The sequence below is a fragment of the Festucalex cinctus genome, chromosome 8 (genome assembly GCF_051991245.1).
Source record: "Festucalex cinctus isolate MCC-2025b chromosome 8, RoL_Fcin_1.0, whole genome shotgun sequence".
In the NCBI taxonomy this organism is placed as follows: Eukaryota; Metazoa; Chordata; class Actinopteri; order Syngnathiformes; family Syngnathidae; genus Festucalex; species Festucalex cinctus.
This window is the reverse complement of record NC_135418.1, coordinates 8,615,617-8,631,037: the sequence shown is the minus strand read 5'-3', so window position 1 is coordinate 8,631,037 and position 15,421 is coordinate 8,615,617. Positions and strand designations below refer to the sequence as shown.

The window sequence follows — 15,421 nt, the reverse complement described above, 5'->3', positions numbered from 1 at the left end:
TTCCTCAAATAATGAACACATTATTTGTAAATGTTATAAAAGGCTAAAAAAAAAAAAAAAAAAAAAAAAAAAAAAAAAAAAAAGTTGCTTGTGCTTTGCAGGTGTTCCTGTGGTAACTGTGTAGCAATGGCAACAGTGAAGGAGAGCGTTTGCTGTCAGAGTCCGGAGCGCAGCAGAACCAGTGCATCACCCATCACTGGATGTTCAAAGCGGTGTGCCTCAGTGTGGAAGTCTTGCAGACCGCTTACCGATTCCTTCTTGTGTAGTGTCAGTAAAAAGGAGAACATTTCCATCGAATGACTACCAAGGATACCACGAAATATGATATAAATAAATGCAATTATACAAAAGAAACACATGCCCTTTTTTTCAGCCAAAGTATAAATGAACAAATAGAGAACAATTAGTTATGCCTATAAATTTACAGTTTTATTTTACAAATGTACAGATTGCATCTTGCGAGTCAGTCAGTCAAACTATTCAGTGATTCATCTCCCACAAAAAAAATAAAATAAAAAATATATCGAAAGGCAGTAGCTCAGTACGCTTCCTACAATTGGTCACAAAATCCAATATCCGAGTCTGAAATTGTCATGTCTAAAACTCAGCTACTACTCCACTGAAAAAGTTCACGGTAAGTAAAGTGCGAATTGTATGACCGCACAGCCTCTGCCTAGTCTGGCTTCTGAAAGTCTGCACACAGTGGTCGGCGTTCGTTCTGCATTTCCTGGTCCAGCGGCAGCTTTCAAGGAGTGTGTCCTCATCCAGATTGCAATGGCGGAGCCAGAGGGGGGGCCGGGGTGGCACGTGCCCCTGCTGAAATGTGATTGGACCCAGCAGACGCCAAATGATTGACATATCACGGCACCGGCGCAGTGACGTCGCACGCCTGGCCGATGCAGCCTGCCAGCATTTTTTTCAAGCAGACGCCTACTAATTGTTATGCCCCTCCTGAACAGTGGCTGGCGCTACTTACGACAAAGCATTATAATCCACCTCACTAGGAGTCTGAAGAAGGAGAATCATCTGTTTTAAGGAGCAGTCTCCTGAGTACCGAGAATGCATGTTGGCGTTTGGCTATATCATGTTTGTTTGCCTGTGAGACGTGAGTGACTGTTTAAAATAACTTATGTTCAGATTATGGGTGTCAAAATTGTCGCATTATTATCTCGTTAACTTAAAGTGCCTTTAACGGCACTATTTATTTTTTTTAACGCTCGATTAACGACCGCTCCCTCTACTCAGGGAATTCTAGTCACCACGCAGTAGAAACGTCCACGTCAAAACTACCCAATAGAAATGCACTGGAGCTAAAATACAGTGTTTAAGGGGCAGAATATAGGTGGAGGAGCCATTTGGACTGTGTCTCACCACTACCACCCGTGCCTTGCTTTGAAAGAACGCACTCGTTTAGCCGTTGCGTTCGCACCGAGCACCAAGAGGCGTCCATGGGCACTCTGAAACCCCTGTGAGAGTAAAGAGCCGAATGGATGCCGTCTTGACAGTTGGAGTGAGCACAAGCCTATTTATCTTTAAATGTGAGGCGTATTTTATTCAGCATCTCCACAAAATATCTCATCAGGGTGAAAGTGAAACTACCGATGTGTTCGCTGTAACAGTAGAGCGGCCTCAGCTGCGTCTCGCATTCGAGAACTTAACAAAATAAAAGCGTCCGACGTCATAAAAAGGAGTCACTATAACACAATTTAGCAGTAATAAATTAAATGATACTGCCTAATGTGTGGGGATTGGCGTCAAGTTGTATTTTACAATTTTAAAATGTGCAGAAACTCGCAAGTTACTTGTTTAAAATTACAGAGGTATTAATATGAAAAGAACACATCGGTCGTTTCTGGTTCCTATGCAGTAAAAATTCGTCATTTTACAATGCACATCCTATTTCACTTCACAAAATAAAAGCCTCGAGCGAATGCATATATTTGTGGGGGCTGTGTTGTATTTTACAGTTTTAAAAATGTGCATAATTTCACAAGTTACTTCATGTTAAAAATTAGGCAGCTCCTAATATGAAAAGAGAAATGCATTGAGCTTTCACTATTGTCTTACAAATGCAATTATACCATGTTGTAGTGAGAGAAAAATGACCAAAACAAATCAGTCACGCTTTGGTTTGGTTTTACAGTACAGCACATATTTTATTTGTATTTTTTTTAAACTTTTTTTCTTGAATTGTTATGAAATTACTCTATCAATGAATTTTTAAATTTTTTTAATTGAATTATTATGAAATTGCTCTATCAATGACTAAAAAAAAATAAAACCATATTGAAATTGTACATTTTATTGTAAATGTAGGTATAAATTGAGATATAAAATGTGCAATTAATGTGTGATTAATAGTCAGTTAATTATTGAAGTAATGCGATTAATTATGATTACAAATTTTAATCCACTGTCCATTGTTTTGGACGGACATCAATAAGCAACGTAGTTTTGTGCAAGGTAAAAATAAGTATGTTGTTGTTGTTATGCAATACAATAGCACCCTCCAATGGTTGAAAGTTCAAACCGACACTAACTGACGTTTGCATTTACAGGTAGAAGGGGAGGATTTATTAACATGATTATTAATTAATCACATTAATAAATTATGTGGTTGTAAATGAAGTAGTAGTTGGAGTAATACATTTATTTTTCATAGGGTGTGTGGAAAATGAAGTTTGGCACTTCGACAGGATCTTTAGTCATACTGTAATACAAATTTGCATTATGTTCATAAAATTTGATAAAAGTTGATAAAAGTACTGTAATTGCATGAATACAGTATCTGCATGTGCGTGCAAGTTCATTCAAGTTAAACAGTGCTGAATTATTATTTTTTTGTACATTTTATACATTCTTAATTAATAAACGGCACATTATGTGCAAAAATCTCCCCTGTGCTTAATATGTACTTAAATATATTTGAACATCGATAGAGACTCCGATTGAAATTAATTTTCATGAAAACAAATTTGGCATCATCTTTGGATGAAGTATCCTTGGCCCCCCCCTGGCCCCCCTATTTATAAAAGTCTGGCTCCGCCAGATTGGCCCCCTGACAGATGGTCTCCACAATCTTCTTAAGATCCTCCACATATTCTGCATTCTGTACATAATAATATACCCATTTAATTATTTAATCGTGTTGTACATATATGCAAAATCATGAGAATTAACTTTCATTTCTTTTCCTACTTTTTCCCACTATGTTGTGATTAGATTGTTGAATTCTAATTGTGGATGTAGATATTTCAAATACAAAATATATATGAAATGTTGGCTGCCTCAGGACTTTGCGCACAATACAGGACCGTCTCAGAAAATTAGAATATTATGGCTTTTATTTATTTTTTTACTTGGTCTGAGGAAATATTCTAATATTTTGAGATAGGATATCTGAGTTTTCTTAAGCTGTAAACCATAATCAGCAATATTAAAAAAAATAAAAGACTTGCAATATTTCAGTTGATTTGTAATGAATCCAGAATGTATGGCATTTTTGCTTATTTAATTGCATTACAGAAAATAATGGAATTTATCACAATATTCTAATTTTCTGAGACAGTCCTATAAATGCTCCTTTTCTGTACTGTACTTGGGATAGCACACAGTTTATTTGTAACATCCTGGATCTGGTGTGCATGGAGGGTCTGAATTTCCACGGTCACCAAAAGAGCTCTGCCTGGACCAAACTGTCTGCACTCCTGAAAATATGATTCCATAAACATATGTACCATGCAAAGTATGTTGTTTGAGATGATCAAAACAATTATTACAATAACTATCCTTACCCTTTTTATGTCCTCTAGCTCAAATTGAGACTGCTACGATTCTTGTTGAGGGCAAGGCTTGACATGAAGCTTCTTTTCCCCTTTAAAAACAAAAACAAAAACTTTTAAATAAGAAACTATGTTGAAATGCAGGTAATATTTACACCTATACAGCCATTTTATTCTTTGAAAAATACACAATACATTTGTAAATTACATGTACATGACAAATTTGAACACTAGGTGGGGTGAGCAATTTGTTTTTCCATAAATTGGTGTGTTATCAACCATCTATATTGTACAGTAAACTTACTCACATTTTGGATGCAAACACCAGATACATTACCCAAATCATCTTCCAAACATGTCGCCTGTGTAGCAGTTTCATTCGACTCATACTCACTCCATAAGCATCTCATCCACCATCTGAAACAAAGTTCGAGCTGTTGTTAACTTGGGCGTGATGATGCCTTCAACACATATGCACAGCACAATACATAATACAAAATAAAATAGACAACAAATGGAAAGTTAGCAGTACCTCGTTGGATATTGGTACCTTTTCATTGGCTGTATATTAATTTGGCCGTGGTTATTTTTGCCATGAGCTGCTAAAATAAGTGCTGTTAACTTTCTAGATTGTAGTTCTTACCCCACATTATTAAGTGACAGCTTCAGGGCCGGGAGCGGGTCAAACGAGTCTTCCTCGAAACGTGCGCTGTACAACACTGATGTTGGAGTCAGGTGTCCATTTATCTCTCGTCTGTTGTACTTGCTTTGTCCATTTTTCGCCAAGAACTGCAACTTGAGGGAACTAAAAAAGGCTCACGCCACCCTCCCTTTGATTACAACAAAATCCGGCCACGCAACGAGATGGCATCGTAGAAATTCAGTTGATGATAAAACACACAGCAGTCATGAGCTTGCAGTGGCAAAGCAAAGACGCTGACTTCCGTTCTTCCGCTGATGTCATATCCGATTCGGCCGCTAGAGCGCGCCAAATGGCCAGATTTTGCGCGGGTACTTTAAAAATAAGGAAATACTCTTTTAATATGTTTTGACTCGACGAGCCGCTCATTTTGTCGTGTATATTATATCGTTCCAAACAACATATTAAAAAATGTCCTGAGCTGTCCCATACACTTTAAGAGTCAGCATGGCCAAGTGTTCTAATGAGCTATACAAAGTGGACTTCCTTCCTGTTGTGGTTGTGCTCTCAGGCTGTGTGTTTTTGTTTTTTTCTATTAGCCTCTGATTGAGGGATGGGGCGTGTCCTCCTGCGCCGCACATGTTTCCCATCCTCAATTAAGCCTTCATAAGGACTGTGACTGCCGACACTCCTCATCGGAGTATTGACCTTACTACGCCTTTGCCAAGAGCTTTATTCTGACCTCGTGTGAATTTTTCTGATCTCGAGCCTCGTCTCTTGTTTCTAGTTTCGTGAGTCCTTTGATTCATAGTTTTTTGTTGTTTCCTCAGCTGTTAGCTTAAGTGTTTGTTATCCACGCGTTGAGCCTTTTCTGCTCCGTAGTTTTGTTTCCTCAGCTTGACGTCTGAGTGTTTGTTATCCACGTGTTTTTCTACGTCGCCTTTAGTTATCCGCCTTTTACAGTGTGTTTTGTGTTTTGGTTTTGTTTATTCGTGTTGTGCGGTTTTGTAGCCCTCGGGTATATTTTTGTTATCACCTCTCCTTGCAGCTTTTGCAAGCGTCTTTTGTTAACAGGTTTTTCTCCTGGCTTTGTCCAGCGCTTTTGTTGTAGTACTTGTATAATAAATATGTTAAATTGTCTCTTTGAGTTCTGCGTTCTGTGGGATCCATATCCGGTTTCACCGGAACCCATAACATAATACCCCGACCACCATGGACCCCGCAGAACACAGAGTTCCGAAACACCCTGGCTAGTCAGGTGAGCCGGGTGAGCCAACAGGAGACAAGTATCTCGGAACTTCAGGAGGTTGTCTCCTTGTTGGTTCGTCGGCTGGAGGAATTAACGGCCCGGATGGAGTGGACGCCGGTAGGGCGCGTTGCCGAGCCAGCTGCGACTGCGGCCAGCGTACCTCCGGTCCCGTCCGTCTCATTCAGGGAGCCGGTCCTCTCACTACCTGCACGCTACAGTGGTGAGCCCGCTGACTGTGGCCCTTTTTTGCACCACTGCTCGATAATTTTTGACCAGCAACCTCAGACCTATCCCAGCGATGGTGCTAAGGTGGCATTTATGATGAGTCTCCTGACTAGTCGGGCTGCTTCTTGGGCAATGGCGATTAGCAAGTCTCGGCCGGATCTCCGGTCATCGTGTTAGGATTTTGTTTCCGAGTTCCGACACGTTTTTGACCATCCTGTGCGGGGGGGCGAGGCAGGGAGTCGGCTGATGGACTGTGGACAGGGAGACGGCACCGTGGCTGACCATTCTATTTATTTCCGCACGCTGGCCGCGGATTGTGGCTTTAATGAGCCAGCTCTTTGTCTTTTTCGTCGTGGACTCAGCTCAAAAGTCAAGGATGAACTTTCGCTTCGTGATGACACGAACAGTTTGGAGGAGCTTATCTCTTGCTATTCGGTTGGACAATCGCCGCCGTGAGAGGCGACGCGAGCGAGCACCCGAGCTCTCCACACGCCCTGCTGCGTCAGCCTCGCCTGGGCTCCCCGTTCTGGCTCCGGGAGACCGAGGAGAGGAGCCAATGCAGACTGGCGGAGGTCGCCTGACGCCTGAGGAACGTGCACACCGCCTGAGGACTGGTGCGTGCCTCTACTGCGGTCAGCTCAACCACCGGGTGGCTACCTGTCCGTTGCTGACTCCACGCTGCGTCATGCCCAAGGCCAGAATGGGCCATCGCCAGGCCCACCCCTGCCTCCAACCCTGCAGCGAGTACTGCGAGTCAGTTTTGCCTGAGGCCCAGGCTGACCAGCCGGAAATTAGAAGGCTCGAATTAGCGGGGGAGGTTTCTTGGGGAACTGCACGGAACAGAGTGGTGGCTTTGGTGGACTCGGGGGCAGACGACAACTTCGTCGACCCCAGAGTGCTCAAATCTTTAGGCTACGAGCCTATACCGTTACCCAAGGAACGGCGGCTGTACAGTCTGGACGGACGCCTCCTGGGGGTGGTAACTCACTCGACTGACCCGCTTACCCTACGCCTCCTGGGGATTCACGTAGAGAACTTAAGTCTCTTAGTTATGCCCTCTAGCTCGGCACCACTTGTTTTGGGGTTGCCTTGGCTTAAACTCCACAACCCAGACATTAACTGGACGGTGCCCGTTTTAGAAAATTGAAGTGTTTTGTTATGGGCAGTGTCTACGCTCTGCTGAGGGGGGGCCTCCTTCCACATCCTGCTCATCAGGAGGAAGACGACGATATTTGCCTGGAAAACGTTCCCCAGGAGTACCATGATCTCTGTAAGGTATTTAGTAAAGATAGAGCTAAATCCCTGCCACCACACCGCCCGTACGACTGCGCGATTGATTTAGTTCCGAACGATTCTACCGAGCTTGCGCCTTTTCCCGGTTACACAGTCGGAGCAAGTAGCTCTCGGGGAGTATATCTTTGAGTCCCTTGCTGCCGGACTGATCCATCCGTCCTCCTCTCCATTGGGTGCGGGGTTTTTCTTCGTTGATAAGAAGGATAAGTCGCTTCGCCCTGTATCGATTGTCAGGGTCTTAACGATATAACTTAAGAATAAGTACCCGCTACCCCTTCTTGACGCTGCTTTCGTGCCTCTACAAAAAGCTAAGATCTTCTCCAAACTCGATCTTCGTAGCGCCTACCACCTGGTTTGTATCCGTGAGGGGGATGAGTGGAAGACAGCTTTTAAGACCCCATTAGGGCACTTTGAATATCTTGTGATGGCGTTTGGGTTAACCAACGCACCAGCCGTATTCCAAAACCTGGTTAACGACGTCCACGGGACATGGTGAATGTGTTTTGTTTTGTGTACCTTGATGACATTTTGACATATTTTATATATATATATATATATATATATATATGTGTGTGTATATATGTATGTATGTATATGTGTGTGTATATATGTATGTATGTATATGTGTGTGTGTATATGTATGCATGTGAGGAAGGTTCTCCAGCAACTACTTGCTAATAGACTGTATGTTAAAGCTGAGAAGTGCTAATTTCACTCCTCCTCAGTGAAATTCTTGGTATGTGGTGGAGGATGGCCAGATTAGGTCAGATGATCAAAAGATCCGCACAATTCAGGAATGGTCTCGTCCCTCCAGTCGCAAGCGGCTTAAGAGATTTTTGGGGTTTGCAAATTTTTGCCGGTGTTTTATAAAGAATTATAGCCAACTGGTTAGACCGCTTACTAGGCTAACCTCCGCTAAGCTTCGTTACTGTTGGTCTGCAGATGCCGAATCCGCTTTTGTGGCTCTTAAGCGAGCATTTACGTGTCCACCTGTGTTGCGTCACACTGACCCTCTTCTCCCTTTTGTGGTTGAGGTGGACGCATCTGATTCAGGAGTGGGGGGCCGTGCTGTCTCAGCGGTTGCCGGTCGACGGGGTACTCCACCCATGTGCCTTCTACTCCCACCGCCTCACCCCAGCTGAGGTCAACTACGACGTCGGGAACAGGGAACTCCTCGCTATCGTCACCGCATTACAAGAATGGAGGCACTGGCTTGAGGGCACCTCGGAGCTGTTTGTGGTCTACACAGATCACCGCAACCTGGAATACCTCCGTGCTGTCAAAACGCAAGAATCCTCGGCAAGCCAGGTAGGCGTTGATGTTCACCCGATACAACTCCACCATTTCCTACAGACATGGAACCAAGAACAAGAAACCGGATGCACTCTCCCGCATCCACGACCCAGACCAAGCAGCCACTGGTCCCGAGCCCATCCTTCCCGCCATTGATTCGTGGGGGCGCTCCAATGGGAGATTGAGAGCCAGGTCATGGACTCATTGCGAGGAAGGCAAGTGCCGGAATGCCCCGCTGGCCGGTTGTTTGTGCCTGAGGCTCTACGCCTAGAGGTTCTCAAGTGGGGTCACGAGTCACGTGTGGCCTGCCACACAGGAATCTCCCGGACTACAGACTTTGTTGCACGGTGGTTTTGGTGGCCGGAGCTGCGCCAAGACGTGGCGGACTTTGTTCGTGCTTGCACTGCCTGTGCTTGTGGGAAAGCCTCTCACCAGTCTCCCGCCGGTCTTCTTCTCCCGCTGCCTGCTCGTCCCTGGTCCCACATTGCCTTGGACTTTGTCACTGGTTACCTGTTTCACGTGGCTCCTCTGTCATCCTGATTATAGTGGATCGCTTTCCCAAGTCGGCCCATTTTGTTGCCTTGTCCAAGCTCCCCTCTGCCCTAGAGACTGCTCAGTTATTGGTCAAGCGTTTCGTTCGTCTGCACGGTATCCCACAAGACATTGTTTCGGACCGAGGTCCCCAATTCATCTCCCAAGTTTGGAGGAAATTCTGCAAGGCATTGGGCGCGACTGCTAGCCTCTCCTCGGTTTACCACCCGCAATCGAACGGCCAGACCGAAAGGGCTAATTAAGACATCGAGGCTGCCTTACGTTGTGTGTGTGTGTGTGTGTGTGTGTGTGTGTGTGTGTGCTAGTTTCAGCCCAACACTTGGGCGACTTCCCTGCCCTGGATCGAGTACGCGCACAATACTTTTGACTTCTTCTGCCACCGGACAGTCACCGTTCTTCGTGGCCAATGGGTACCAGCCGCCCTTATTTCCGTCCCAGGAGAGACAATTTGAGGTCCCCTCAGTCCAGCACCACCTTTAAGAGGACCCATCGGGTTTGGCGGGAGGCCAGGGCCGCCCTTTCCCGGACTGGTGAGCGCAATCGCCAAGTGGAAGATCGCCGCCAGCGCCCCGCACCCGCCTATCAACCAGGGGACAGAGTCTGGTTGTCCTCCAGGGACCTTTGTCTGGCTAGTGGGTCCAAGAAACTAGGTCCTCGTTTCCTGGGGCCATTTGAGGTGGAGGGGATCATCAACCCTGTCACTGTGCAGCTACGCCTCCCGTCGACGATGAAGGTACATCCCGTCTTCCACGTCTCCCTCATTTAGCCAGTGTCTTCCAGCCCTCTGAACTCTCCTGGACCGCCGCCTCCTGCTCCCCGCATCATTAATGGCGATCCTGTCTACACGGTCCTTTGCATGCTGGACTCGAGGAAGCGGCGCAGGGGTGTGCAGTACCTCGTCGACTGGGAGGGTTATGGGCCTAAGGAGCGGCAATGGGTCCCCCGCTCCTGGATCCATCACTCAACCACGACTTCCATGCAGCTCATCCCTCAAAATCAGGTGGTCCGCCAGGGGGTGTCCGTTGGGGGTTGAGTGGGGGGTACTGTTATGGTTGTGCTCTCAGGCTGTGTTTTTTTTTTTTTTCCCTTCTATTAGCCTCTGATTGAGGGATGGGGTGTGTCCTCCTGCGCCACACCTGTTTCCCATCTTCAATTAAGCCTTCATAAGGACTGTGACTGCCGACACTCCTCGTCGGCGTATTGACCTTGCTACGCCTTTGCCAAGAGCTTTATTCTGACCTTGTGTGAATTTGTCTGATCTCTAGCTTCTTTTTGACATGATTTTTGGTTCGGCTCTTGACACTTGTCCTCGAGACTTCACTGCAGGTTTTACATTAATCATTGCATTGTACGCTCATGATGTTGTAACCATCAAAATTGGCTGTTTAGTCTTAATATTATGAAATGAATTAAAGTTCTTGGAAACTGCTAGCATGTAAGTCATAGCTCTCAGCCTCAAATGCCTGTTTGCATATGAGATTAAATTGAATTTCAAAAAATAAAGTGTGTGTGTTAATGGAGGGATGGATGGTTCATCATGAAACTTAAACCAGTCCTGACGTGAGCATCGTCCCAACAACTGCAAAATCAATTTTTAAACAATGAAACAAAACCTGGCAAACTAATTTCCTCACTCTGACTAATCATCTGAAGAACAATTCTGTCATACGTAAAACGAGTTGCCAGCAGTGCATTTTTCATTGGCCCCTACTTTGCATATGTGACAACAAACCCCAAAATGACCGAGACAAGTTGCCCCAAACTACCATGTGGCTAATACATGCTTCAGTTTAAAGTTAGCCTAAAACAGAGCAGTGATTGAGGCATGACAACATACCTGCATCTCTTCTCTAACAAATCCACAGGTTGCTGCTCGAATTTGTCTATGTATGACACCTGTTTCAAAATACATGAAATTGGAAAATTTTATTTTGAGTTGTGCAAAACACAACATGGCACTCAGTTCACAATGTGCTATTTTCTTCTCAAGACACAACCCTTGACCTTTATAGGAAGAGAACTAGTAGAGCTGGGAAGCTTTGACTGTCTCACAATTTGATTCGATTATTTTTGGGTCTACGATTTGATTCAGAAACTATTTTCGATTCTCGATTCAAAATTATTTGATTGACAAATGATTTCTGCTTCAATTTACAGATACAACATTGTCATGATCTACTCCAGTCTGCTTTGCAAGACAAAATGACAAATAGAGACAAAGTTTTTTTTTGTTTTTTGTTTTTGTTTAAACATTTATTAATTTTGTATTGTGCCTTTTTCCACAAAAACAGCATGTGGGCTACAACTGCCATTTCCTCTTCTTCATTTCTCATTTAAATAAAAGTGTTTTTTGAATATTAAATATCGATTCGATTAGATTACTACATTAGAATCTCGATTCTTTTATGAATCAATTTTTTTGGCACACCCCTAAAAACTAGTATTCCACTTTTTCGTTGTGCCCTCTGGTGGACTGGAAAAGAAAATTGCAATGTGACAACCTACCCATAATACAACTACAATACGGTCTCCCTACAGTAATCCAGAATAGTACTGTCCAAAATACTGGTTGCTAAAACTTTTTGAATTAAGGCAACTCGTTGTGTTTGGATTAGATTGTTTTTTTTTAAAGTCTACATACTGTGCGACTTGTTTCAAATTATGCACCTGTGTCTGCTAAATGTTTGTTTACAACACTATATTCAGACAAACAGACCAGAAATACACATGCATAACACTAGCAAAATACATAAACTACTATTAATAATGGAGATGTGAAGGGAGTGCACATATTGTAAATGAGTGACTTTCAGCGCCCCTGCATACAAATGGTTACACCACTAAAAGGCCTTTGAATTATAGGCACATGGACAATTTCGCCTTCAATGCTATTACTTACTATATTCTTACATTTATTTATTTATTTATTTTAACATGGAACAATAAAAAAATATATGGAATATTTCAGTATCAGTACCTTTAAAAAAATGACCTGAATAACACAATGAACCACTCAACACATTTTATTCACACAGACAAAATTAACAGAGATGAAGAGGCGCTTTAAACACAGATATGCCGACAAGCATGAATTTTAATTCAGCTAGTCAACTGAGAGTTCCTTGGAAATGGTGCTCGGCTCCAGCTGGCTCGTTCTCGGGTGTGGAGCCTAAAATGTGTGTTCAGGTGTGCAGACTGGTTGAAGCATTTGCCACACACATGGCAGCGAAAGGGCTTTTCTCCAGTGTGGATTCGGTGGTGTCTCTTGAGCATGCTGACTGTGGTGAAACTCTTTCGGCACACTGCACAGCTATAAGGCTTTTCCTTAGTGTGCCAACGCATGTGGACCTCCAACTGGCAGGCGAAGCTGAAGCCTTTTCCACACTCTTTACAGCTGTGCCACCTTTGTATGGTCGGGTGAGAGCTACGAGTAGGGGGCAACTTGAGGGATTTCATGTGTTTTGGCTGCAGTAAGCTTACACGTTGCTTTGTATTTGTGCAAGGCAGACCTTTCATCTGCTCTCCCATAGATCCTGACAGATCTTTCTGGGTGATTCTATGGCTATTTGCAGCAGCACCATGAGGATCACTGTGAGTGTCTTTGCCATCTGAATGCACAGTGTGAGTGGATGATGAGCTGCTGGTTGCAAAGTGTCCCTCCTGGTCCCAGTCCGTCTTTGTCTCCTGGGATGGCAAAGGAGAAGGTGAGACAGTATCTTTACTATACACCGTTTGAACTAACACCGAACGTGACCCAAGTTGTGTCTCAAATTGACCACAAGGTTCTTCTTGTGGCTCTCTTCCTTCATGCATACACGTGCTGTGAATGTTTCCAAGTGTGGGCTCTTTTTTCACTTGTGCTTGCACACTGCTTCCTCTTCTTGAGTCATAGATGTGGTGGTGTTCTTGGGACGGGACAACACAGGCTTCTGTAAGGTTACAGACATCACTCAGATAGAGAATTTGGTATAACACATTTTTTTTAGTGCTTCATTCCTTGATCAGCTGTAAAAATAACTGAATTTGTTAAGCATGCTGATCACTATTTATACTAATCGGCCCGAGATAAACGTTTTGACAGCAACATTTCCGTATACTACCACATAACTTGTGTATAAAAGTTGGATTCTGCTTACATGCAGTTAGTATGCATATGATCAGTCTCGTTCAATTTAATCTTCAATCTAGAAGGCAGATGTTAAATAAAAGATGTAAAAAAATAGATAATCTGTTACCAATCCATAATAATGTGAATAGAACTTATGTGTTCCCTTTATGATTAATTATAATGTCCATCTACTTATTATTTATTTGATGAATAATAGCTATACATTTTGGGGAAATTATTTTAATGCAATGAGGAAGGTGGATGTTCAGGGCAGTGTTGAAATCGTGGTCGATGTGGGTACTGATGATGCCTGGGGCTTTATAGTCACACAGCTGAGTGAGTTGTTTGTGGTCGACCCACTGCAATCAGAAAGTTACCATAACAAACAGTAGTACATTCAGTTTATTCGGAGAAAACCTATGGACTGGTTGAATTTGACGTGGAATTTAAACATTTGATCTTCAGCATGCTGTTCACGTTTTTTGACAACTTGAGACTGTCACATGGTGAAACGAAGTTGAATATTTCGTGAAGTTATTATATTAAGTTAATTATCATTATATTCACTGTTTTACTGAGCTGCCAGATTCCGTTTAATTGATATACATGTTATTAGGGGTGAATCAGTGATACCTACACATAAATTAAACATTTGAGACGAAACATCACATAGGATGTGGCGTGACGCGACAAAAACATGATCGACTGTCACTGGCTACCTCTCGTCCTTACCTGGTTGCAGTAAGAGCCGTTGGACAGCGACATTGAGAAGCCGTTTCAGGCGCTCGTTCTCTTCTTTCGAGCGGTGAATTTCACTCTGATATTCAACAAACGTCTCCTTGACGGCTCGAAAAATCTCCTCAGCGGCCGCTGTCAGTCTGTCGTTCAGAAACACGTTCAATAGCTCGAGCTTGGCCATGTCTCCTGCTCTCCTAAAGCTGCGGAACGCCCTCCTGTTTACGTCCACTGAACCGGAAGCGAAACCCTGCTGACTTCCAGACCAGTGAAGCCACAGGTTGACATCTTGCGTTGCCAATCGATATTAATTAATCGGTGAGAAAACAAACAAACTAGAAATTAGAGGGGGGAAAACTTCTTAAAGCAACACACCACTGAAAATTAATTTCCCTTGCACATCAGTTTATTTCCGGTCAGGGTTGCAAACGCGCAACCGAGGGGCACAAAGTCGGAAGCACAATTATCCATCCATCCATTTTCTTGACCGCTTATTGGAAGCACAATTATTTTTGATATAATACATACATACATACATACATATATATATATATATATATATATATATATATATATATATATATATATATATATATATATATATTTTTTTTTCCTAAGTCACGATATTGAGACATAATGGTCCCCTTCACGGTCTACATCACGGTGTTTAGTGGCGGCAAAAAAAAAACCCGCTGGAGGCAACGAAGTGCCGCTAGAAGTAAACAACGGCAGTTGTCTGTTTATTGTATTTTTTTTATTATTTTTTTTTCAGTTTACTCACATTAACTCAATATTCGTTTTCCGCGTCCTTTCCGACGTGAACTTTCTGTGAAAATATGCTGACCACAAGCGTTTTTTTTTTGTTTTTTTTTGCCTCCAGCTAAGCCCCGCCCTTTAAATTGCGTCACATTGTTTAAAAACTTTGAAGGGGTCTATACGGCCTATTACTCTGAATAGTCGGTGCAAACAGTGAAGTTCATTCTTTGAGAGGCTCTCATTACTCCATACAGGGATGCTGGTGTAAGACGCACTGACAAGTTTTCACGAAAAGGAGAGGGAAAAAAACCAAACAAAGCAGTAGCAGTAGCAACTTAAGATGGCTGCCTTCATGCTTAAGCCATAAGGGGCCAATTTTGAGTCCATTCATGTACACCTCCGTGGCACTCCAGCACCCCATACATAGACCACCAAAAGGGTGGGTACTTGAAACTGCTACACTTGTGCTTGAATGTTAACCCGAGAGTATGTCAACTAATGAGCAAGCACAACTGTAAAATGTACAAAAAGGTCACTTCCTGAAACGTGATGAATAATCACCAAAATACATGCACATCTCTACTCTATCAACTTCCACCTCTTAAAATATCAAACCAATTGCCACAGTATTTTGGATTTTATGGGCATTAAACCTTTTGCTCACCATACAAGGATATGTAAACTTTCAAGCACAACTTTATTTGGTGCATGGGCACAGACAGACCAGTGCCACCTGAAGGCAAAGGGAGGCTACTTTCTCGTCCACTGGGCTGAACCCCAACGAAACA

General features: G+C 43.3%; 2 protein-coding genes and 1 long non-coding RNA gene across 4 annotated transcripts in view; 1 reads left to right on the top strand and 2 right to left on the bottom strand.

Moving 5' to 3' along the window:
- Window positions 1-10,093, top strand: part of LOC144024231 (uncharacterized) — a 107,860-nt gene extending 97,767 nt beyond the window's left edge. The window contains exon 3 of the mRNA XM_077530399.1: window positions 8,224-10,093. Within this exon, the coding sequence (XP_077386525.1) occupies window positions 8,224-8,638 (415 nt within the window). The 3' untranslated portion in view covers window positions 8,639-10,093. The remainder of the gene's footprint in view (window positions 1-8,223) is intronic.
- Window positions 602-5,036, bottom strand: LOC144024233 (uncharacterized). 2 transcript variants are annotated; one of them, XR_013284707.1, is made up of 4 exons: window positions 4,426-5,036; window positions 4,091-4,199; window positions 3,795-3,874; window positions 602-3,707 (listed from the first exon to the last, which is right to left on the bottom strand). It is a non-coding gene; the product is annotated as an uncharacterized LOC144024233 (long non-coding RNA). The 2 variants fall into 2 exon arrangements; XR_013284706.1 differs by having other exon boundaries at window positions 3,795-4,199.
- Window positions 10,094-12,039: 1,946 nt separating the features above from the next.
- On the bottom strand, window positions 12,040-14,143 carry LOC144023816 (uncharacterized). Its single transcript, XM_077529696.1, has 2 exons — window positions 13,875-14,143; window positions 12,040-12,963 (listed from the first exon to the last, which is right to left on the bottom strand). Exons 1-2 carry the CDS (start codon window positions 14,059-14,061, stop codon window positions 12,134-12,136), a joined length of 1,017 nt encoding a protein of 338 aa, XP_077385822.1. The 5' UTR covers window positions 14,062-14,143; the 3' UTR covers window positions 12,040-12,133.
- Window positions 14,144-15,421: the final 1,278 nt, after the last annotated feature.

Coding starts and splice junctions, on each gene's coding strand:
- LOC144023816 (XM_077529696.1), bottom strand. CDS start 14,061: ATGGCCAAGCTCGAGCTATTGAACGTGTTTCTGAACGACAGACTGACA. Junction 12,964..13,874: donor ACGGCTCTTACTGCAACCAG/GTAAGGACGAGA, acceptor GTAACCTTACAG/AAGCCTGTGTTGTCCCGTCC.